The sequence below is a fragment of the Myodes glareolus genome, chromosome 4 (genome assembly GCF_982192425.1).
Source record: "Myodes glareolus chromosome 4, mMyoGla1.1, whole genome shotgun sequence".
Taxonomy (NCBI): domain Eukaryota; kingdom Metazoa; phylum Chordata; class Mammalia; order Rodentia; family Cricetidae; genus Myodes; species Myodes glareolus.
Window position 1 is genome coordinate 87,588,451 of NC_142029.1, and position 24,880 is coordinate 87,613,330.

Genomic DNA, 24,880 nt, shown 5'->3' on the forward strand with positions numbered 1-24,880 from the left:
CCAAGAAATTGCTAACTGAATAAATGAGACACTCTCTCTAAGACTTGTGAAATTTTTATCTCAAAGGCACAGCAACGTAAGACTTCTAGATGGACCCTAGTCAAAGATCTCACAGTTGTGTTTCAGATATAAATCAGTGAAAGAGTGCTTGCCTAGCATGCAATAGGGACTGGATATAATTTCCCAAACACACAGACTAAAATAATATTCAAAAAAGTATATTTAAAAGATCTCATGAGATTATTGTTTCTGAGTATAGTATCATACAGTGCTTTGTACTTAAATCCTTGTGATTTCTAACTCTAGGGTGTACTATACTAGTAGATGGCTGCACAAATGTGTGTTTTTTTCAGTCTTCAATACTGACAAAATGTAAAATGATTTTGGAAAATTATACAATAAATTATGCACTCTATCTTAAAAAGATGAGTTAGCAACTCTTAACTCTCTACCTCTGAAATTTCCTTAATAACTAACTTAATTTTGAATAATGTTAAATAATTTTAATTCTACACTGTTCTCACCATTGAGGATTTTATGTTATTTTAATTGTTGTAGCCCTTGAAGATTTCAACACTGTGGATCAAATCCAGGGACTCATGCAGGTAAACAAAAGCTTTTTCTCTGGTACTTCCTCTAGTTGTAATCGTCACATGTCCTAAGGTTATCCCATAACAAATACAGATTCTACTTAAGTAAGCATGTTTTTCTTCAAAGTTTTTCTCAGTGCAATGTGGACATCCTTATTTCTTATGCTGTAGATAAAAGGATTCAACATTGGCCCCACAATAGTATAAAATATGGTAGATACTTTATCACCTTCCACAGATGCACTAGAAGGTTTAAGATACATAAATGCTGCAGCTCCAAAGAAAAGAGAAACAGCTATTACATGAGAGCCACAGGTACTGAAGGCTTTTGACCTACCCTCTGCTGAACGGATGCCAAGAATGTTGGAAAGGATCAAGGTGTAAGAAATAAAGATAGTCAGGCTGGGCACAATGACATTGACACCCACAACAATGAAAACCACCATCTCATTGATGGCAGTACTTGTACAGGAGAGCTTCAGGAGAGGAAGTACGTCACATACATAGTGATTGATGATGTTGCCATCACAAAAAGTCAGTCTCAACATGCAAACTATGTGGGCCATTGCACCCGCAAACCCCATCACATATATACCAAATGTCATCGAATGGCAGACCTGGTAGGACATGGTGATGTGATAAAGCAGGGGTTTACAGATGGCAGCATATCTGTCATAGGCCATGGCTGTCAAAATGTAGCATTCATCAATAACAAAGAAGCAGAAGAAAAAGAGCTGAGTCATGCACTCTGCATGGGAGATTACGTTCTGCTTTACAAAACTCACCAGCATTTTGGGTGTTATGACAGAGGAGTAGCAGAGATCTGTGAAGGAAAGGTTGAAGAGAAAGTAGTACATGGGGGTGTGCAGGTGAGGGCTCAAAACAATCAGAACAATCAAGCCCAGGTTCCCCACCATGGAGACCACATAGATTCCCAAGAAGAGGAAGAAGAGAGGCAGCTGGAGCTCTGGCTGCTGTGTCAATCCCAGCAGGATGAACTCCTTCACAGAAGAGTCATTAACTAAGGCCATATCGCTGGGTCATATCTGTGAGAACAATAAAAATCATAACATTTAAAAAGAATCTCAGTCTCTCCAAACTACCCCATTAAAATGAGATTACAAGCCAGTTTCCAAAGACAAAGTCAAGCTCACACTTCTATCAGCCTCCGTTTTCTTCATTTTTTGAAGTTCATATATAGTAATACCTGCAATAATTCGAATGCTGTTTCTTTGAGAATGTATTCAGGGCACCTATTTTTGGCTTTGAAGCATCACTGTTCTTATACCTTGACAATTTGTCTCCCAATTAAAGCTCAGTGGTCATTCCAAAAGAGAAGAGACAGTGTCTAGGATTGCTCAGAGTTGGTTTTGGAGAAAAAAAAACGTGCATCCAATTCATTGCTTACCTTTGTGCATAGGCAACTCACAAGTCACATTAGTAACTCTTCTCTTCTACTCTCACAGGGGGGCAAGTACACATATGAATGGGTTGTAAGGTGCATAGCCAAAAAAAAGGTTTTTTTTTGTTTTGTTTTTTTGTTTTTGTTTTTGTTTGTTTGTTTGTTTGTTTGTTTTTTTGCTGTTTAGGTGGCTTTTTGGTGGTAGGAGAAATTCATTTTTGCCTGGATAATCCAGAACCCTTATTTCTCCAGATTCTGAAAAGATATGAGTTGTAGTTCATGATTTCCAGTTGTGACTTTTTCCAGGATGTCTTCTGTATCCCAGAGGTTGGCAAATATATCAATCGATGTCACAAGAGTTACCTGGTAATGAACCAAGAGGGTTTTTAGAGTTTGTTCTCTTAGGACCTGATTAAAATTTGAAAGACTTGTGATTACCAGGTATTTCCCCAGAGATTAGGCTTTGTTGCCATGGTGCTTACAAACTAGTTCAGTAGTAATAACATTGGCTTATTGAAGGTATACACTATTGTTTTCTTTGGTTCTTATTGTTTGAAACTTTAATACACACATTGGGTTTAATGAAGTTCATTCTCAATTTCTTTTCCTTTGATTTTTCTCCATTTCCAACCATATTCCCTCCTAACTTCATCTCTTCTTTTCAATTTCTTGAACACAATGACTCCTCTTATCACTACCTGTATTATGAGTATACAGCCAACTACTTGAAAGTAGGTAACCTCTCGGGGGCTGCATTCTTGAAACTAACCATGGCTCACAGTAGCCATCCACCACCAACAGTTCCTAAACTAGATGTAGAATTCATTACTACCCCTCCTGCTCCGTTCTAGGATTTTTATCAGGCTTAATTTTTCAGTGATTTTATGCATACTGTTGTAATCACTCTGAGGTCCTTGCACACATCTTGAAAATATTGTTTTGATGTAGTCCTCTATGACTTCTTTTTTTTTGTGAGGGAGGGATTGAGACAGGGTTTCTTTGTAGCTTTGAAGCCCGTACTGGAACTAGTTCTTGTAGACCAGGCTGGCCTCAAGCTCACAGAGATTTGCCTGCCTCTGCCTCCCGAGTACTGGGATTAAAGGAGTGTGCCACCACCACCAGGCTTCCTCTATGACGTCAGACTCTTACACTCTTTCCATCGCTACTTCCCTTATAATCTGAGATTTGAGAAAAGGAGTGTGATATGGAGGTCCTATTTAGAATTGATAATTCATGCTCTCTTATGCTCTACCAGTCGACCCACTGAAGACACCTGTGTTAATCAGCATCTACTGCTAAAGGAAGCATCTCTGATGAAAGTTGCGAGATGCACTAATCTATGGGTACAATGGAAACTCATTAGGAGGCAATTTACTATTGTACCAAAAGCAGAATTAAAGTCATAAGCTCATCCCTCAAGTTTATGACCTATGACCTAGACTCAGTAGTTGACTACAAGAACCATATTAAGAATGAATTTTGTGTATGAAGCAAGCCTGAAAACTAGTCCAAGAGTGCTTGATGGGTGATTACTCCTACAATACTTAAGAAAATATTCCACTAGTGTGTATATTTGCCAGGTTAGCTATCTATGACTGTAGCCTCATGTTTCACACCTCAGTGAAACTGAGTGTTGCATTTCTTCTTTGATAGCTTATATAGACATTTAGCGCTATAAAAGCTGGACAATACCTGATTCAACTCCCAATTTCTTACACAAGACATGACCAACTTTCAAGTAATGATGTATTCTGCTCTCTCTCTATGTACAGAGAACAGTTAAGAGACAGCTATCAGGGAAGAATTAGGTTCTCAACTGCCATTGAGTCATGTTGAGGGGAATGAAAACTTATGATGATTTTATACAATACAAGTAAAATTATGACAACTTTTCATTTCTGTGTGTAGGCATTAATGATTTGTAATTTAGAATTGTATGTAGATGGACCTGATATACATATATTTTTTCAAGTATGAAATTGCCAAAGAATAAAAGAAGTGAGTACAACAAAATGGAAATATGTAGACATAGAAAAAGTTTTCTTGAAATGTTTGACAATAGGCTACAAAATATACACAAACTTTATTTTCCTGTGTTATGACATGGATATATGATGTCTTCTGCAATATGGTCTAATTATCAAGTTTGGGAGTAATCAAGAGCAGTGACAACAGCTTGCAAAATTTGGAAATCTATTGGGGACACAGTTGCCTAACAACTCCGAAAAGGGTACCTCATTCTAGGTTCTACTTTATAGCCTGTGGTGTCTACTAGTATAGAAACAGTTTTTCCAAATGATTAGGTATTTCAGTTAAAACTCATTTTAGTTATGAAACTACTTTTGGAAGCGTATGCAGTAGTATGCTAGGCAGGATTTTCTCAAAGGTCGTTAGTGCTAGCTATCCTTCCTCAAACCCTCTCCTCTACACTGCCCTCCTATCTCCTGCCTGTTAGTCCTGTTCTTCTTTTCCTTCACTTGTGTTTCAGTGAAGTACATTTTATTTCTGCCAATTTGGGAACTCTTCATTAGAAAAGCATGAAAATCTGTCCCATATACTATGGATTCTCCATACTTTCCATTATTAGGTGAAATCTTGTATTCTTCTTTGAAATTTCTTCTTTCATACAAATCAAACATGCCTATTAAACTAAGTCCATTTCATCAAAGGAATATGACTATTTTCTTCAGAGCTACTTCTGACATACCTAAAATAATTAACCTTATATGTGTAAGGGGTGCTTTAAAATATAGATAGAAGAATGAACAAATTAGTATTCCTTCCCAGTTCTCTAAATACACATACTGGATACTACATAGACTATTTGTCACACAGGCAAAAACTTATATAGTTCCAATGTTCTTACTTATAGATAATAATGTGGACAAAGTGACATCCATTAGGACTGTAGAGCCTCAGGTGTCTCCAGAGGTCATCCAGAGGAAGCCTAGATCAGAGTTACTAAGTTCAGAGAGAGAAAAATACCATAGCTTCCATCCCTGAGTGTCATTCTCATTTGCTGATGATATCCAATGTTTATTCCAACACCTGTGCATATGCTCAGACCAAAGGAAAATCTGTAATAGTGCATTATAATAAGGTCCTAAGTTCCAAAATCAAAGCTCTCTTCCTTTTGAAATACCATTTAGAGGCACCAAATTTTTTTGACACAAAATTAAAACAACTTCAGTGTTCAGAAAAATCAAGATGGCCATAGAGAAGAGGGAGAAATGACCAGCACTCGAAAGAGAGAAGTACGATGAGTTGCAGACACAATTACAACAGAAATGAGTAGGAACAGAAGAAAAAGTGGGAAACAGAGAGCAAGTAAGTAAATTATTCCAGACTCCCAAAATTTACTTAAAAACCAAAAATTCTTCAGGGCAAACATGAAATATGTACAACAGAAAAGACATTCCACAGGGTCCCACAATGATCAGGACTTAGCAATTAGAGGGTCCTCCTTCCTCTACAACAATCCAAGAGGGGAAAGAGACAGAAAGGCAACAGAAACCTTAGTGTGCATCCCTTCAGCATGAACAGAGATGGTCCTCTAGGAGGCAGATTTGGTGAATCAGCTCAAATCACTTCATGATTCCAGAAAAACAGTCACTAATTACATTGAAAAATAAGTATCATTTTGAAGCTCACAATGTGTGTACTTTCATATGACAGTTCTATAAGGATATGTGTATTTTTTTAATTTAACCATCAAAGCCTTGAAAGTTCTCTTCTCTGTACGGAATCTTGTCTGGGTTCATAGTGTCATAGATGCCTTCATATTTGAATCATTGTGCAATAATTCTCCATAAATTCTCATTGCTCCCATGCAATTCATTTGTATTTCCCTCCATTTCTTCATCAGATATATAATAAGTATAAAATTAACTTCTGCATTTTTATTCATTTGGCATTAAAGCTCACACAGATTTTTAAGAGTGTATTTTATCTTTAAAATGTTGGAATTATATAACTATCTTTCTCTGTATGAGAGAAACACTATAAAGAGTTAACAATATAAAGGGAAGGAGGGAGGAGTGGAGAAACTGAGAGAGATTATTTCTAGTCTTTAATGTCATTGATGTTGAGAACCACAGTGTTATATTAGATGGTATTTTATTTATTCAGTAAAGCTCACTATTCATATTTTTCTGACTTGATAAGCCATTAAAGATATCAGTAAGTATTAGAAAAGTTCTTCCATTTTTGGCCTGAAGATAAATTTTAGTGGACTGTACTTGAATATATTCATCATAATTCCAACTTTGTTATCTGATTGTAATTCAAACATGCAGGGAATATGTTATTAGTGACATCTTTCAGAAATAATTTTTGTATTTGTCTGTTCTTTTTCTTATAATTCAAAACATGTCAGCCAAGATACAAGATTTTGTTAAGGATTTAGTGATTTCTTTTAAGCACACAATGTATAAGTTTATATACTACTTATAAATGCACTCCAATGTTTTCTCACATGCTACATGTATGTGTGATGGGTTGGAAATTTTCAAGATACCTGAAGAGTGTTTGTAACTTTATTTGCATAATTTTATTGAGTATTCAGTAAATTGGTTATACCATTTTAGGTGACTCTGACCTCAATTTTAAAAAGTAGATTGTTATGGAAAGGCCTTGAAGGTTATATTAGTTGGTATTCTGACCAAAACTTTCTATATTATGGCCAACTCTATGCAGGATGTGTTTTCTGTATGTTCCTCCTGCTATAAACAAATAGAGCTTCTTCCACTGCTGTGCTTTCCCAGCAAAGATAGGCCAAAATCCCATGAAATTCTGAGACCAAGTAAATCTTTCTGCCCTTAAATTATCTCTGTTATATGTTTTGTAACAATACCTGTGATAAGAAGAGCACTGGCATTATCATTATATGCAAAACATATGAATTGATCACACAGTCTTTGTATTCTAAGCAAGAACGCTATCCCCAATTCAAAGTGTACATCTTTTTAAAATCCTTTTCAATGTTTTAATTATTCATTTATTAAGTATGTATAAGATTTATTTTTAAGCAAATGCAGATATAATTCTATGTAAACAAGCATCATTGAAGTCTACTTCTACACTATTAAAAATGAAAATGTTGGACACCAATTGTAGTGGTTGGAGTGGCGGGCTGCTTTTCACTGCCTGTCTGGCTCCTGGATGCCTGGCTAGCTTTACCCAAAATAATTACATGGAAACTATATTCTTTTAAACACTGCCTGGCCCATTATATCTCGCCTCTTACTGGCTAATTCTCACATCTTGACTCAACCCATTTCTAATAATCTGTATGCCACCACGAGCTCGTGGCTTACCGGGAAAGATTTAGCATGTCTGACCTGGCAGCTTCATGGCAGCAGCTGCATGGCATCTGCTCTCTGCCTCTGCCTGACTCTGCTTCTTTTTCTCAGAATTCAGTTCCATCTTCCCCACCTACCTATGTTCTGACCTATCAGGCCAGTCAGTTTTCTTTATTAATTAACCAATGAAAGCAACAGATAGATAGAAGACCCTCCTACATCATTTCCCTTTTTTCTGTTTAAACAAAAAGAAAGGCTTTAATTTTAACATAGTAAAATTACATATAACAAGACAGGTATCAAGCAAGAATTACAGTTCCGATATTTATATCTACTTTATCTTTTATCATAACTAAAGAAAACTATAAGCAACCATTCTTCAACTCCCTCAAAGACTCCAGAAGGATATAATATTACCTATGTAAACAAGAACTAAGCAACTTCCAAAACTCTTGAAATCACAGAGGCATCTCATGACTGTACAGTCACTCAAAGTTCCTCTGTACCATTGGGGCATCCATCTTCAGCCTACAGGCCCATAGTATCCAACAGACATTTCCATGAAGCAGGAAATTTCAAAGACAGTTCAGTCACTTTTTTCTGTGTCCTGCAGAATGTCTCGCAGACTCTTTCATGAAGCAGGAACCCCAAAAGACCATCTCACCTTGAGGCAAGTTCAGCAGTCCTCTCTCTGTGGGTTCTCTATGTCCAGTTTATGCAACAGTCCAGGCAAGAGCAGTTTCTTGCCCAAATGACTATCAAACTCCATAAGGAGCCTCTTTGATGCCCATCTTCCTCTTGAAGTAGATGGTGCTGCCAGAAGCAGATGTGTCTCATTGTCATGAAAAGTCCTAAGTTATTAAAACATTTAAAATGCCATATTCTGTAGTTTTTGAAAGATATGAAAAATGCCTATCTAACTGAAATATATCTCTATATATCTAGATAATCTAACTAGCATGACTACAAGCTTGATTATTATTGATGATTATCCATTAACAACCTATATTTCCTAATTATACATACATTTTTAAATGAACTACACAATCACAATACCTCAATCAAGATCAGAAATACATATACATATAACAAAATTGACCTTAACTTTATACCAATAAAGCAAAATTTATACCAATGTAAATTATTCATATCTATATCATATCCCCCTTTAAATGTAAAAGAACATTTATAAACAATATCTGGGAATATGGACGTAGTTATTTCTCTCCAAACTTCTTCCTGCTGTATAGGGGCACTGTTAATCAAGTTTTTCATGAACCTGTGTGCCAGGTTCATCTCAGTCACCAGTTGAGTGAAGTAATTCTTTGAGAGTTTTCACAGCAACCTTTCAGAAGGAGGTGGTTTATCATTCCATATTGGGATAGAAGCAATCCACAAGGTCTCATCCTCTGTGAAAACAAAAGAAGAACTTTTCCAAAGCATCATAACCTTAGATCCAAATTTTGAAGTCAAGGTATTTTCAAACTATCTATCTATCTTAGATTACTTCAACAGCATTTATAAACAAGTATCTTTTAGCAACTCTTGCTCCTTCCTCAGCATTCAAGCAATTTAAAGAGAACATAATAGCATACAGTATCAAGATTCTCTGTGTATTTTCCATCTTTATGTGGCTTTATTTCAACCTCTATTTCTTTTATTTTTACTTTTACTTTTTGACACAGATTCTCTGTATATTTTTGTCCTGGAATAACTTTGTAGACCAGGCTGTCCTTGAACTCACACTGATCTGGCTGTCTCTGCCTCCCCAGTGCTGGGATTAAGGGCCTGTACTACCACACCTTGAAGTCACAGTGGTCAATCTACCTCTGCCCCTTGAAGTCACAGTGGTCAATCTACCTCTGCTTCCCATGTGTTGGGATTAAATGTATATACCACCACACCCAACTACTCTCTTTTTTTTTACTTTAAGAACTTTAACCTTTGGCCTGCATATATTTTAAACACACTATAAACCATTTAGAGGTTTTCTTTGTCTATAAATCTCTCTTTACTGTATATCTCTCTTTTTCTGACCACATAAATCCTTATGGAGAGGATAAAGCCGTGGCTTTGACGGCTAGCTCCAGCCCATTCCTTAGCTTTCCAGCTTCATGGCGGAGGTACTTGCTGTAGCCATTTTCATTGCCACAGCTCTATGGCATTTCAAGATCGTTGCCAGCAAGCAAGCTGAAGCATTCTTTTTTTAAAAAATTTCAATACTTTTTAATCCTCTTAGCATCCACTGATTCTAACCATTCCCAATTTCTGAGTCCCGATTGGTAATATAAAAAATTAATACTATTTCCCCTCTGTGTATTTGTGATAGTTTATTAGAAGCTTGGGGAGAGTCAGTTACAATGTTGAAGTACAAGCATTTTTTGTTTTTGGTAAAATAGTTTAATTCAAAGAAATTCAGGACCTCTGAAAGGGTATTAAATGTTATCTATCAACATAAATTTTCCTCCCTGATAGACAAGGTTGACTGTTGGAATAAGGTTCTGATTTTTTAAATTTATTTATTTATTTATTAAAAATTTCCACCTCCTCCCCGCCTCCCTTTTCCCTCCTCCTCCCCACCTCCCCCTCTTTCTCTAGTCCTAAGAACAGTCAGGGTTCCCTGCCCCTTGGGAAGTCCAAGGTCCTCCCCCCTCCATCCAGGTCTATAAAGGTGAGCATCCAAACAAACCAGGCTCCCACAAAGTCAGTCCATGCAGTAGAATTAAAACCCAGTGCCATTGTCCTTGGCTTCTCAGTCAGCCTTCATTGCCAAGCACTTTCAGAATGTCCAGTTTGATCACATACTCCAACGTGGGTCTCTGTCTCTATCTCCATTCATCACCAGATGAAGGTTCTATGGTGATATGCAAAATATTCATCAGTGTGGCTATGGGACAAGGCCAGTTCAGGCACCCTGTCCTCTGCTGCCCAAGGAACAATCTGGGGACCTCTCCTTGGGCCTGGGAACCACTCTAGAGACAAGTCTCTTGCAAACCCTAAAATGGCTCCCTTAATTAAGATATTTACTTCCCTGCTCCCATGTCCTCCCACGTCCACCTTTCCTCCATCCCACCCATCCCATTCCCCCAAGCTCTCCTGAATTCTCCCCTTCTCCCTTCTCTCTACTCACCTCCCCTTACATCTACTCCCCCCACACCCTGTGCACCCAAGTTTTGCCTGGCAACCTTGTCTACTTCCAACATCCAGGAGGATACTATATGATTTTCTTTGGGTTCACCTAGTTATTTAGCTTATCTAGGATCAGTAATTATAGGCTCAATGGCTTATGTATCTTTGTCCTGGAACTCTCTCTGTAGACCAGGCTGTCTTTGAACTTAGAGATCTGCCTGTCTATGCCTCCCAACTGCTGGGATTAATGGTGTGTGCTACCACACCCTGAATTCACAGAAATCTGCCTGCCTCTGTTGCTCAAAACTTGGGATTAAAGGTGTGTGCCACCACAGCTTGAATTTACAGAGGTCTGCATGCCTCTGTCTCCCAAGTGTTGGAATTAAAGGTGTGTACCACCAAACCCAACTACACTTTTTTTTATTTTAAGGACTTTAACCTCTTTCTTTACTCTCCCAAATTTTCATATATTTTTAACACACTGTAAACCATTTAGAGGTTTTCTTCATCTTTGAATCTCTCTTTACTGTATCTCTTTCTCTTTTACTGACCACATGAGTCTTTAATTTGCTAAGCAATATAGGTCAGATTAAAGTTGTGGCTTTGATGACTGGATCCAGACCATTCCTTAGATTTCTAAATTTCCAGGCTCATGGTGGAGGTACCGGTCAAAGCCATGTTTATTACCACAACTCTATGGTGTTTCAAGATCCTTGCCAGCAAACAAGCTGTAACAGTGTGTCCACAAACAACACTCAAATACTCTCTCTATAGCTGGACCTCCTGCCTCAAAGAGTCAGAGTTTGCACTGACAGGACGGCCCAGAAAACTGGCATTTTAAAATGGTGCAGCTCTTTTCCTGCTGTCGCTAAAACCCAAAAAGCATGCAGTCAACTTTTATCATCACCATTTAAGTGTTCCATGGCAGGACCTCTTAAAGAGCTGCAGGGTTTTACAGCTAAAGCTGAGTCAGGAGGCCTCTCTTAAGTGAGAGGGCTTGCCTCTAGCAAGCTGAGCATATCCAAAATTTGCTGCTACCAAGAAGCCATTCTTTACTCCATTTTTTTCTGTCTAGACTTACTTCCCAAGCTCTCTCAGGTTTTATGTGAATGCATTTGCTCACATGGGCACCATTTGTTGTTGGGGTTTTCTGTCCTGCCCAGTCCTTGTTCTGCCTGATGACTTTATAGTCTACCCATTCATAAAGAACATCTAGAAAGACAGAAAGAACACAAAGTTAGTTTAAACATCATCTAAATAACGAGTTATGCTTGAGATTTACTTTGGGGACTTTTGGTACTATTCAGTTTCAAGCTGCAAATAACTAAAGATGGAAGAAAGATAGCTCTGATAGAGAAAGTAAAACATTATTACATACTTCCATGGACATGATGACTTAAGTAATACAAAACTGGGATTTTTGTTTGTTTGTTCTTTGTTCATTTCCTTACACATAATATTTTTGTTCAAAGATTAAAGCTAATTTATAGTTAGAAAATGAAAGATCTTTCAAGTTAGTTGTTATTCACTTCCTATATTAGGAAGAATAATATGGCATTGGATTTATTTCCAAGATCATAGATCACAACTCTCCAAAAGTATGAATTAATATTAAAAGGTCAAAAGAAAAGAGCTATTACATCAGCATTTCTACTTCCAAGTACTCTTTACAATGCCACAGTCTTGGGATTCACTGAATTATAATAATAACTTCACAGTAGAAAACGGTGTTTCCCAGTAGGCACAGATTGTGTTAACCATTCACGAGACATGCAGACAAAATGACTACTGAGGTCACACTATGTGACAATTATTTAGAAATCTAAATTCAGCTCCAGAACTTGCAATTTCTGTCTGAACTTTAAGTTAGACAATGAAAACAGCAGTTGTTGAAACAATAGGACTGAAGCAATCTATCATTTCTCAACTGAGAGTACAAAAAATTTACATAAACAAGAAAGATTAATTTCATAACAAAAATGTCCCAATATACCTAAAGTGCCCAATCAGATAATGTAATAGGTATATGTTATATCAGATATTATTATTCAGTTATGTTTTTGTATGAGTTTGTAGAATTGTTATTAACTGCTTCTTTCTGGAAATATTTACCTCTCACAAGCTATTTCTTTTCTTTGTCAATTCTAGTGTTTTGTTAAGTTCCATGAAGAGAAGAGAAGAAGTGGTACTAATTTTAAAATTATTTTAAATAATTTTAAAAATATCCTCTCCAGTGAACTATATTTTCCCATGAAGTATATGTTTTATCTTCATATGTCTCAGGGCTAAGCATGCTGACATTCATTCTGATAAAGAATCCATCATTTCTAAAGATAACCCTCAACAGAAGAAGCAAGTAAGAAGGCATTAGATTAACTTTCAAGTTCAGAATTGAAATTGGGTGCACACATGGTTGATTCAAAAACATAGAAACTTCTAAATCTGTTTTCTGGCTTTGATCTTAAAGTGTTGTCTCCAAGTATTATGTAGGGAAAATTGTATAAGTAATTCACCAACTGGATGAAGTTGCCAATTGCTGAAGTTGTGTTTTTTGAGGGAATGATCCACCACAATATAGAATCATAAAAGCTGTAAAGAGTCAGTCTTGCTTTCCACTTAGCCCAGGGATCTTCCAATTTCTGTGCAGAACTTCATGTCTCCCCAGCCACTGTGTTTATGATCTAAGTCTTGGCCAGTGTCAGCTTTCAGGTCCCAAAACATTCCTTGTCATGAAACTAGAACTGTTGGGTCATCATAACACTCTCAAAACCTGCATAGGTACACATGTCAGACTGCACACGTGGTCAAATGTTCTCCCCTTCATGTTAGAGTCATTCTGAACAACTTCAAGCTCTCTTTGTCAATTTAAGACTCTCTTTGTTTCATTCCATATATTTCTTTATTGGATAAACTTTGGATTTGAAACTAAGACTTATATTACCATATATATAACCTAAAACAAAACAAATACAAAAAAAGAAAAAAAGAATTATATTAACTTTTTCTGTAAGAACTTTATACATTGTACAAATTATCAGGTAGATGGGAGTTTCATTTAGATTGGCATTATTTGTGGGAAGCGGTTCCTAGAAATAAGCAAAATAAAAAATTATATATATACATGTAAGTAAAACTTCCAGTTATTCAAGTATTTGTGCTATAACCACATTTATATGAACATATGTTTTAGATGTTTACATAAATGTATGTGAGTATATGTATGCACATATATGGTAAGAATCAAGCAGGAGCTTATATAAGTAATCCATCACTGGGTATAATGTCACCTATAGTTTCTTTTTTTCTAGAATTACTAATTACACTTTTCTTTAAAAACATCATTATTGTTATACAACAAAGTGAATAATGACTTTAGACATTACATATTATTAATGTGTGTTTATAAAAGTAATTAGTTCCTATTAATAGTTCAAATGCAGTGATAAATTTAATTGTATTTGTGACAAACCAAACTTTCACAAAAATCACTGTCATTGTTAGTGATATTTAACAATTATGAATACAAAATAGCCTAGATCAGTCATCAGTAATTAGAAAAATTTACCAAAACTCCAGAGGAAACACATAATGTCATTTTATAATGTTGACATGCAAAATTCAAAATAAGAAAAATATTGAAAACAATAAGCAGTGCTAGAAACAATGACAACTTCACCATGACCACAAATTAGTCAATAATTATTGATAGGGGAGTTCAGCCAATCACATTCTGTTTGTGGGATGTGTTGCCCTACTCGACCTGGCTTAGATCTAGCAGCGTTCCAGCAGGGTGCGATTCTGTGTAAGTTTTCCTTCTGTTTTTATTAAAGCTGTATCTTTTGTAAGATATGCTGGGGACTTTTCATTACTGATCGCCCTGCGGCATCATCTTGGTGATGGGATAATAATATATTGGTATTTCTGAGTTATTGTGTTTAGAAAATTGTATTGGTGTTGATTTCTGTACATTGATATATTAAATATTGTATGTGCGTATGCTTCTACCTCTATTTGTATTAATACATTCCTACTTCAGATTAAGATATTTATGTAATGATACACATTGTTTACATTGGAGGTCATTGTCCTCACTCATTGCACAGTTGTTCATTCTCTTAGTTCAAGTTAGATAGATAAAAATCAATAGTCATATATGTTTGTTAATTTATATTTAGGCTAATCAGGTTATTTAGGTGCAAAGAGATCATACTTAGTATAGATAATATAATCTTCAACCTCTTCAAAGAGCTGTAGAAAATGCCTTTAATCTAACTCAGAGTTCTATAGTAGTGAGACACAATCGCTCCTGACATCACTGCTCTACTCTCGAGAGAACGTTGAGCACCAAAGAAACTCCACCTGGAGCTTGTCTTCTTCCTGGCAGAACTGGCCTTTGGGCAAAGAAAAAGCCCATACCTCGACCACTGACAAAATTACAAAATATCCGTAAATGGATAAAAACAGGATTGTCTTATCTTGACAAGACAGGGTGAGAGAGTCCTAAAAGGTTTCTTGCTTTTAAAAAATGACATGTCAGTTACATCAGGCTTTAGCCAAAGTTGGTTGATTCAACATTACATACGAGACTTGGAAAGACCTTCCCTGCTCTTGGATTGGGAGGATCAACATAGTAAAATGGTAATTCTACCAAAAGCATTCTATAGATTCAATGAAATCCCCATCAAAATCCCATCAAACATCTTCACAGACCTTGAGAGAAAAATAATCAACTTTATATGGAAAAAAAACCCAGGATAGCCAAAACAATCTTATACAATAAAGGAACTTCTGGAGGCATTACCATCACTGACTTCAGACTATATTACAGAGCTACAGTATTGAAAACAGCTTGGTATTGGCATAAGAACAAGAAGCCGACCTATGGAATCAAATAGAAGACCCAGATATTAACCCACAAACCTAGGAACACCTGATTTTCGACAAGGGAGCTAAAGGTATACAATGGAAGAAGGAAAACATCTTTAACAAATGGTGCTGGCATAACTGGATGTCAACCTGTAGAAGAAAGAAAGTAGATCCATATCTATCACCATGCACAAAACTCAAGTCAAAATGGATTAAAGACATCAACATTAATCTGACCACTTTGAACCTCATAGAAGAGAAAGTGGGAAGTAGCCTACAAGATATAGGCACAGGAGACCACTTCCTAAGTAGAATCCCAGTAGCACAGACAATAAGAGAATCAATGAATAAATGGGACCTCCTGAAACTGAGAAGCTTCTGTAAAGGAAAGAACACTGTCAGTAAGACAAAAAGGGTACCTTTGGAATGGGAGAAGATCTTCACCAACCCCTCATCAGACAAAAGGTCTGATCTCCAAAATATACAAAGAACTCAAGAAACTAGACACTAAAACTCTAATTAACCCAATTAAAAAATGGGGTACTGAACTGAACAGCAAATTCACGACAGATGAACTTCGAAAGGCCAAAAGACACTTAAGGTCATGCTCAACATCCTTAGCGATCAGGGAAATGCAAATCAAAACAACTTTGAGATACCATCTTACACCTGTCAGAATAGCTAAACTCAAAAACACCAATGATAGCTTATACTGGAGAGAATTTGGAGTGAGGGGAACTCTCATCCATTGTTGATGGGAATGCAAACTTGTGCAGCCACTGTGGAAATCAGTGTGGCAGTTTCTAGGGGAACTGGGAGTCAACCTCCCTCAGGACCCAGCAATTCCACTCTTGGGAATATACCCAAGAGATGCCCTAACATACTACAAAAGCATTTGCTCAACTATGATCATAGCTGCACTATTTGTAATAGCCAGAACCTGGAAACAGCCTAGGTGCCCCTCAAGAGAAGAATGGCTAAAGAAGCTGTGGAACATATACACACTAGAGTTTTACGCAGCGGTAAAAAACAATGACATCTTGAATTTTGCATGCAAATGGATGGAAATAGAAAACACTTTACTGAGTGAGGTAACCCAGACCCAAAAACAGGAATATGGTATGTACTCACTCATAAGTGGATTCTAGCCTTAATTAAAGGTCTTTGAGCCTATAATTCGTGATCCTAGAGAAGCTAAATAAGAATATGATCCTGACAAAAATCATATAGTTATCCTCCCGGATATTGGAAGTAGACAAGATTACCAGGCACACTTGCATGCACGCGTGGGGTGGGGGATGAAGGTAAGGGGAGATGATTAGAGAGAAGGGAGAGTGTGAGGATTGGGGATGGCTTGGGGGAATGGAATGGGGGGGAGGGAGGAAGGATGGATATGGGATCAGGGAAGTATATATCTCAACTAAGGGAGCCATTGTAGGGTTGGAAAGAGACTTGATTCTGGAGGGGTTCCCAGGCCCAAGGAGAGGTCTCCAGATTGTCCCCTGGGCAGCAGAGGAGAGGGTGCCAGAACTGGCCTTGGCCCATAACCATACTGATGAATATTTTGCATATCACCATAGAACCTTCATCTGGCGATGGATGGAGATAGAGACAGAGGCACACATTGGAACACTGGACTTAACTCCCTAGGTCCAAATGAGAAGCAGAAGGAGGGAGAACGTGAGCAAGGAAGGCAAGACCAGAGGGAACCTTCATCCAACGATGGATGGAGATAGAGACGGAGACCCACATTGGAGCGCTGGACTGAGCCTCCAAGGTCCAATTGAGGAGCAGAAGGAGGGAGAACATAAAAAAGGGAGTCAGGACTGCCAGGGATGCGTTCACCCACTGATACAAGGGGACTGATCTAATGAGAGCTCATCAAGGCCAGCTGGACTGGGACTGAACGAGCATGTGATCAAACTGGATTCTCTGAATGTGGCTGACATGACATGGGGGCTGACTGAGAAGCCACTGACAATGACATTGGTTCTTGTTTCGTCTGCATGTATTGGCTTTTTGGGATCCTAGTCTGTCTGGATGCTCACCTTCCTAGGCCTGAAGGGAGCGGGGAAGAACTTGAACTTCCCACAGAGCAGGAAACCCTGACTGCTCTTAGGACTGGAAAGTGAGGAGGAGAGGGAGCGAGGGTAATGGGAGGAAATGGGGAGGAGGGGAGGATGTGAAAATTTTTATAAATAAATAAATAAGTAAATAAAAAAATGAAAAAAAAAACAAAAAACAAATGTGTTAATATTGCTCTCTTAAAAAATTTTTGTTTGAAAACTTGATTTTTCCTGATTACTTTATTGTCTATCCATTCATAAAGAACTTCTAGAAAGACAGAAAGAACACAAAGCTAGTTTAAACAACATCTAAATAACCAGATATGCTTAAGACTTACTTTGGGGACTTTTGGTACTATTCAGTTTCATGCTGCAAATAACTAAAGATGGAAGAAAGATAGCTCTGATAGAGAAAGTAAAACATTATTACATACTTTCATGGACATGATGGCTTAAGAAATATAAAACGGCGATTTTTGTTTGTTTGTTTTTTGTTCATTTCCTTACACATAAAGTTTTTGTTCAAAGATTAAAGCTAATTTATATTTAGAACATGAAAGATCTTTCAAATTAATTGTGTACAGGAAGACTAATATAGCATCGGATTATTTCCAAGATCATAGATCACAACTCTCCAAAAGTATGAATTAATATTAAAAGGTTAAAAGAGAAGAGCTAATACATCAGCATTTCTATTTCCAAGTACTCTTTACAATGCCACAGTCTTGGGATTCACTGAATTACACTAATAACTTCACAGTAAAAAACGGTGTTTCCCAGTAGGTACAGATTGTGTTAACCATTCACGAGACATGCAGACAAAACGACTACTGAGGTCACACTATGTGACAATTATTTAGAAATCTAAATTCAGCTCCAGAACTTGCAATTTCTGTCTGAACTTTAAGTTAGACAATGAAAACAGCAGTTGTTGAACTAATAAGTTTGAAGCAATCTATCATTTCTCAACTGAGACTACAAAAAATTTACATAAACAAGAGAGATTAATTTCATAACAAAAATGTCCCAGTATACCTAAAGTGCCCAATCAGATAATGTAATGGGTATATGTTATATCAGATATTATTATTCAGTTATATTTTTGTATGAGTTTATAGAATTGTTATTAATTGCTTCTTTCTGGAAATATTTACCTCTCACAAACTATTTCTTTTCTTTGTCAATTCTAGTGTTTTGTTAAGTTCCATGAAGAAAAGAGATGAAGTGGTACTAATTTTAAAATTATTTTAAATAATTTTAAAAATATCCTTTCCAGTGAACCATATTTTCCCATGAAGTATATGTTTTATCTTGATATGTCTCATGACTAAGCATGCTGACATTCATTCTGATAAAGAATCCATCATTTCTAAAATTAACCCTCAACAGAAGAAACAAGTAAGAAGGCATTACATTAACTTTCAAGTTCAGAATTGAAATTGGGTGCACACATGGTTGATTGAAAAACATGGAAACTTCTAAATCTGTTTTCTGGCTTTGATCTTCTCTAATATTCATTATCTACTGTAAGGATAACAGAGAAATTATCTAAGACATGTGTTTTTATACTCCAGTGTATTGATCAACATGAGGCTTAATTATTTCTTTTTAGTATTCATTGTCCCTCCTGCTTTGCAGAAATATACATTGAGCATCTAATGGTAGACATTTACACATCTTAATTCATTTGTACATTTGAACTTCGTCTCAAAATAAAAGTCATGCAAAAGTCTTAAAGTGTTGTCTCTAAGTATTATGTAGGGAAAAAATTGTATAAGCAATTCACCAACTGGATGAAGTTGCCAATTGCTGAGGTTGTGTTTTCTGAGGGAATTATCTACCACAACATAGAATCATAAAAGCTGTAAAGAGTCAGTCTTGCTTTCCACTTAGCCCAGGGATCTGCCAATTTCTGTGCAGAACTTCATGTCTCCCCAGCCACTGTGTTTATGATGTAAGTCTTGGCCAGTGTCAGCTTTCAGGTCCCAAAACATTCCTTGTCATGAAACTAGAACTGTTGGGTCATCATAACACTCTCAAAACCTACATAGGTACACATGTCAGACTGCACATGTGGTCAAATATTCTCCCCTTCTTGTTAGAGTCATTCTGAACAACTTCAAGCTCTCTCTGTCAATTCAAGATTCTTTTTATTTCATTCCATATGTTTCTCTATTGGATACACATTGGTATTAAAACCAAGACTTATATTACCAGATATATAACCTAAAACAAGGCAAATACAAAACAAAGACAAGAAGAATTATATAAACCTTCTCTGTAAGAACATTATGCATTGCACAAATTATCAGGTAGATGGGAGTTTCATTTAGATTGGCATTATTTGTGGGGAGCAGTTCCTAGAAATAAGTAAATAAAAAATTATGTATACACATTTAATTAAAAATTCCAGTTATTCAAATATTTGTGCTATAATCACATTTATATGAACATATGTTTTAGATGTTTACATAAATGTATGTGAGTATATGTATGCACATATATGGTAAGAATCAAACAGGAGCTTATATAAGTAATCCATCACTGGGTATAATGTCACCTATAGTTTCTTTTTTTCTAGAATTACTAATTACACTTTTCTTTAAAAGCATCATTATTGTTACACAACAAAGTGAATAATGACTTTAGACATTACATATTATTAATGTGTGTTTATAAAAGTAATTAGCCCCTATTAATAGTTCAAATGCAGTGATAAATTTAATTGTATTTGTGACAAACCAAACTTTCACAAAAATCACTGCCATTTTTAATGATATTTAACAATTCTGAATACAAAATAGCCTAGATCAGTCTTCAGTAATTAGAAAAATTTACCAAAACTCCAGAGGAAACACATAATGTCATTTTATAATGTTGACGTGCAAAATTCAAAATAAGAAAAATATTGAAAACAATAAGCAGTGCTAGAAACAATGACAACTTCACCATGACCCCAAATTAGTTCACAATTATTTCTTTGACAATTGGCAAGTGTATATTGGACAAGGCCGCTTGTTGGTTCCTGTCTGCTTATTGTCTAAGCCCTGAAATTATCATATAGGAACTATATCATTTAAATCACTGTTTGACCCGTTAGCTCTAGCCTCTTATTTGATAATTTTTACATCTTAATTTATCCCATCCCTATTAATCTGTGCATTAACCACAATGCCATGGCATACCAGCAATGTTTCAGTGCATTATCTTCAGCAGCATCTCCATGGCTTCTCTCTGACACTGCTTCCTTTCTCCCAGCATTAACATTCCTCATGTAGCTCTGTTACCTTATAGATCTGCTATAGGCCCAAAGAGGTTTCTTTATTAACCGTTGATATTCACAGCATAGAAAGGGGAATCCTACATAATCTCCATTTTACTCTTTAAAAAAAGGGAAGGCTTTTAACTTTAACAAAGTAAATCACATATACAAAATGGGTATTAAGCAAGAGTTATATTTACAATATTTATATATACTTAATCTTTTATCAAAATTTAGGAAAACTATATTATTACTATACATTACATTTTCAAATGAGCTACACAAACACAATACCTTAATCAAGATTAGAAATATACATATACACAGTATAACAAAATTGCCCTTAAATTTATTTCAATAATCCAAAATCCATACCAATGCAAATCTTCACAGAATATCTCCATTAAATATAAACAAACACTTATAAATAACCATTTAGGGCATTGGGGCATAGTTCTCTCCAAACTGCTTCCTGCTTTTTGTTGGGTAAAGTAATTTTTGGGAGTATTCACAGTAAGCTTTTGGGGGTTCTTGATCCAAACCACATTAGCCTGGTAGCAATTCACAGGCTCTCATCCTCTGTGGAAAGTAAAAAAAGAACATTTTTTTTCAAAGCAACATATCTTTAGATCCATATTTTGAAATAATGATACCTTTAAAATACATATGCTGGTTTATCTTAGCAGCCATTACAATGAAATGTTTCTCTGTACTCAGGTCCTTCACAGTCAAAAAATTCAAAGAAAACACAATAATATACATAATCCAGACTCTGTGTATATTTCATCTTTACTAGGCTTATTTGTTTTTACTCTGTTCCTTTCTTCATATTTATTTTATTATCTTTATGACTGTCTGTAACTCTCTATACTCTTTTATTCTCTCTCCCAAGCCTACATACATTTATCTACTACTGTGAACCATTTAGTGGTCTTTTATGTCTGAGTATGTAACATTGTGCATCTGTAATTCTTAACTGTCCAAAAGTACTTCTGAAAATGCTAAGCACTTCTTAAACACTTAAGTTGTGGTATTACTAGGGTATATAAGTCCATCCTGCTTGTACCACACAGTCCAACATGGTGGAAGTCTGTTCACCACTCTGTAAGATATGCACATTGTCCCTGTTTTAGGCACTGCAGGTCTATATTGCCATTAAACAAGGTGTAGTACATTGCTCACAAACCCATTTAAATGTCAGGCCTCCTTAAAGAGCCAGTGGTCCCACTGGCAGTGTGGCCAAGAAAGCCAGCATTTCAAAACAACACAGATTTTTTTCTTCTACCACGGAATCAAGAAAACCTCTCTTAAAAGAGGTACAGCATGTCTCCATAAACAAAGTCCATTCGCAAAGAAAATGTGACTAAACTAACTTTGCTTTTTTTCAGTGTCTAGAATTCCTTTCCAACCCTTCTAAGGTTTTGTTTGGGTTACAGTTGGCCACTTTGGTGCCGATTTGTTGTGAGGAGGCCTCTTGTTGGTTCCCGGATGCTCATTCTCTCAGTCATGGAATAATCACACAGAAACTATATTATTTAAATTGCTGCCTGGCTCATTAGTTCTACCTTCTTACTTGATAACTCTTATATCATAAATTAACCCATCTCCGTTAATCTGTTCATCATCACAAGATTGTGGCATACCAGCAAATTTCCAGCATGACTGTCTCCAGCAGCAGTTCCATGGTTTCTCTCTGACTCTGCCTCATTTATCCCAAAATTTATTTTAGTTTTCCCCACCTAGCTCTGTTGCGCTATAAATCTGTTATAGGTCCAAAGAAGTTCCTTTATTAACCAATGATTTTCAAAGTAAACAGAGTAGAATCACATATCAAGCGTATTTAAAGAACTTAAATTGAAAATTCTCTGTAAATTTCTATCTGACAATATCAACACTAGTAAACTTATTAGAAAACAATCATCTTCTTAGCTTTCCTTAGTCATAGAAGTACATAGATAAAAAGTAAACAGAGTTCTCTTACAACACAAAATATGTCACCTTGTGACTCAACCTAGTACAAAGATGAAGCTGTATCAACACTCAAAATAAGTATCCAAGCCAAAAATATTTTCTTATCTCCATGTAAAATAATAAAGAATTTTTGTGAAGGAATGAGAAGAAATAATACACTGAAAACCTTGCCAGAATATAAAAACAAAGATGAAAGGAAGACATTTAAATATTAATAAGAAGGTAGTAGCAAAACAAAGTGGAGAAAAAGACTCAAATTGGGAATGTGGACTACGACAGCCCGAGTGCTTCATTTAAAGTGAGTCTCCTTAGAGATCTCTTTAGAGCAACTTTGACATCTTGATTCCTGAGACTGTAAATAAAAGGGTTCAGCAGTGGCAGCAAAAATGTACAAAATACACTGAGAATTTTCCCTTGATCCATAGATTCATCAGATGATGTTTTGATATGTGTAAGCATACCAAATCCATAGAATAGGGCAACGGTTATTATGTGGGAACTACAGGTGCTCATGGCTTTGTACAAACCCTTACCTGATGACAATTGGATGATATTAAAAAGAATCAAAGCATAGGACATTAAGATGACAACACTAGATGAAATGACCACTGTGCTAATAACAACAGAACTCACAAGCTCACTGGCATACGTGCTGCTGCAGGAGAGCTGGAGAAGGGGGAAGATATCACACAGGTAGTGATTGATGATGTTAGAATCACAAAAGTTCAGTCTGACCATAAACACTGTGTGGACAGTGGCACCAGCTAACCCCATGAAGTATGAACCAAACATCATCAGGGAACATGTTCTAGGAGACATGATGACCATGTACAACAGAGGTTGACAGATGGCTACATAGCGATCATAGGCCATGGCTGTCAACACATAGCACTCAGAATAGGCAAAAAAGCAGAAAAAAAACAGCTGAACCATGCATCCTCTAAAGGAGATGGTGTTCTTCTCTGAAACAAAACTCATTAGTGTTTTGGGAGTAAAGACAAAAGAATAACATAAGTCAATGAAGGACAAGTTAAAGAGGAAAAAGTACATGGGGGTCTGCAGGTCTGAATTTAAGAAAATGAGACTCATTAAACTCAAATTCCCCACCACAGTGACTGTGTGATACACCAGAAACAGAATGAACAGGGGTAGCTGGAGCTCAGGTTGGTCTGTCAATCCTGCGAGAATGAATTCAGTCACTGTAGAGTCATTCTTCATAGCCATTTTGTCACAGTCGATCTGGAGAAACATCAGTAAAGGGTCACATTAAACAAGGAATTCTGTAACTGACTTCAAAAGAACAGCTAGAGCCAGTTGTTACAAGTTCAGGATTGTCTGAAGCCACTGAGGAAAACATTCAGAGAACATTGCTACTCATTCTGAGAAATCTGTTTGTTCTTTTCCTGTTCATCTTGAGCATCTACTCTGATTAACCACTAGCCCAACTCCTAAGTCTTTAAACAACCACTTTTTCCTGTCTTTTTAAGGTTCTTTTAGGATCAGGGACAAAAATAGAAAGAAAACATTACTCTCTCCTAACCTAAACCTATAATTTATATAGATTTAAGTATTAGGGGATGTTATGAAGATAAATATAATTTATCTTTTTTTTCCTGAATATGTGATTGCTGTCGTACCACACAGGCCCTTTCACTCCAATATTCTAAGGAGGTGAATTTTCTGAAAATAAAGAGATGATACTTATCCATAAAAAACTGGCTCAGACCTACTAAAAGATCTATGCAAGGATACGAGATGATTTCAATGTAAAAATTTGTTTTAAATATTCTCATTATTTGTTCAAAGGAAAATAATCTCATTTCCATCCAATATATCATTTCTCTCAATTGTGACTCTTATAACCTAGTATTATAAGATAATATATTAGAAATAATATTAGTCAGGGTTCTCTATTGTCACAGAACTTATGGAATGATGTAATAAGTATATATTATCTTTTATATGTATATAACAAATTATGAATACTATATTATATATAACATATAAATATTTCTATGAAATTTAAATGCAATTCATTAGAATGACTTACATATTGTAGTTCAACCATATCTTCTCAAAGGTCTATAATCTGTAGTTGCTCAGTCAGACAAGGCTATGTGTCTCACCTAGTCTTCAGGATCCTGAAGAAGGAATGTGTGTGCTGATGAGGTGAGTACAGGTAGGAGAAGTAAACATCTTTCCTTCTTACATTGTTCTTATAGGCTTGTAGAAAGGGTCCCAGGTTGAGTGAGTTTCTACTTTAAGGGTAGAAATAACAGAACCTGTACTTATAT

The 24,880-nt window shown here is 36.2% G+C and overlaps 2 protein-coding genes across 3 annotated transcripts; both read right to left on the minus strand.

Moving 5' to 3' along the window:
- Positions 1–691: 691 nt before the first annotated feature.
- On the minus strand, positions 692–5,812 carry LOC125388956 (olfactory receptor 8B3-like). 2 transcript variants are annotated; one of them, XM_087905077.1, is made up of 2 exons: positions 5,779–5,812; positions 692–1,605 (listed from the first exon to the last, which is right to left on the minus strand). In XM_087905077.1, the coding sequence occupies exons 1-2, from the start codon at positions 5,810–5,812 to the stop codon at positions 692–694; spliced, it is 948 nt and encodes a 315-aa protein (XP_087761203.1). The 2 variants fall into 2 exon arrangements, with proteins under 2 accessions (XP_087761203.1, XP_048273295.3); XM_048417338.3 differs by lacking the exon at positions 5,779–5,812 and having other exon boundaries at positions 692–1,658.
- A 17,044-nt stretch (positions 5,813–22,856) lies between these two features.
- On the minus strand, positions 22,857–23,837 carry LOC148122368 (olfactory receptor 8C8-like). Its single transcript, XM_087905940.1, has one exon. It carries the CDS (start codon positions 23,835–23,837, stop codon positions 22,857–22,859), a length of 981 nt encoding a protein of 326 aa, XP_087762066.1.
- Between the last annotated feature and the right edge of the window lie 1,043 nt (positions 23,838–24,880).

What these genes read in the sequence shown, in the direction of transcription:
- LOC148122368 (XM_087905940.1), bottom strand. Translation starts at nt 23,837, where the DNA reads ATGTTTCTCCAGATCGACTGTGACAAAATGGCTATGAAGAATGACTCT.
- LOC125388956 (XM_087905077.1), bottom strand. Translation starts at nt 5,812, where the DNA reads ATGAGAATTTATGGAGAATTATTGCACAATGATT. An exon ending in AGAATTATTGCACAATGATT is followed by an intron (nt 1,606 to 5,778) that starts CAAATATGAAGG and finishes CCTTAGTTAATG; the next exon opens with ACTCTTCTGTGAAGGAGTTC.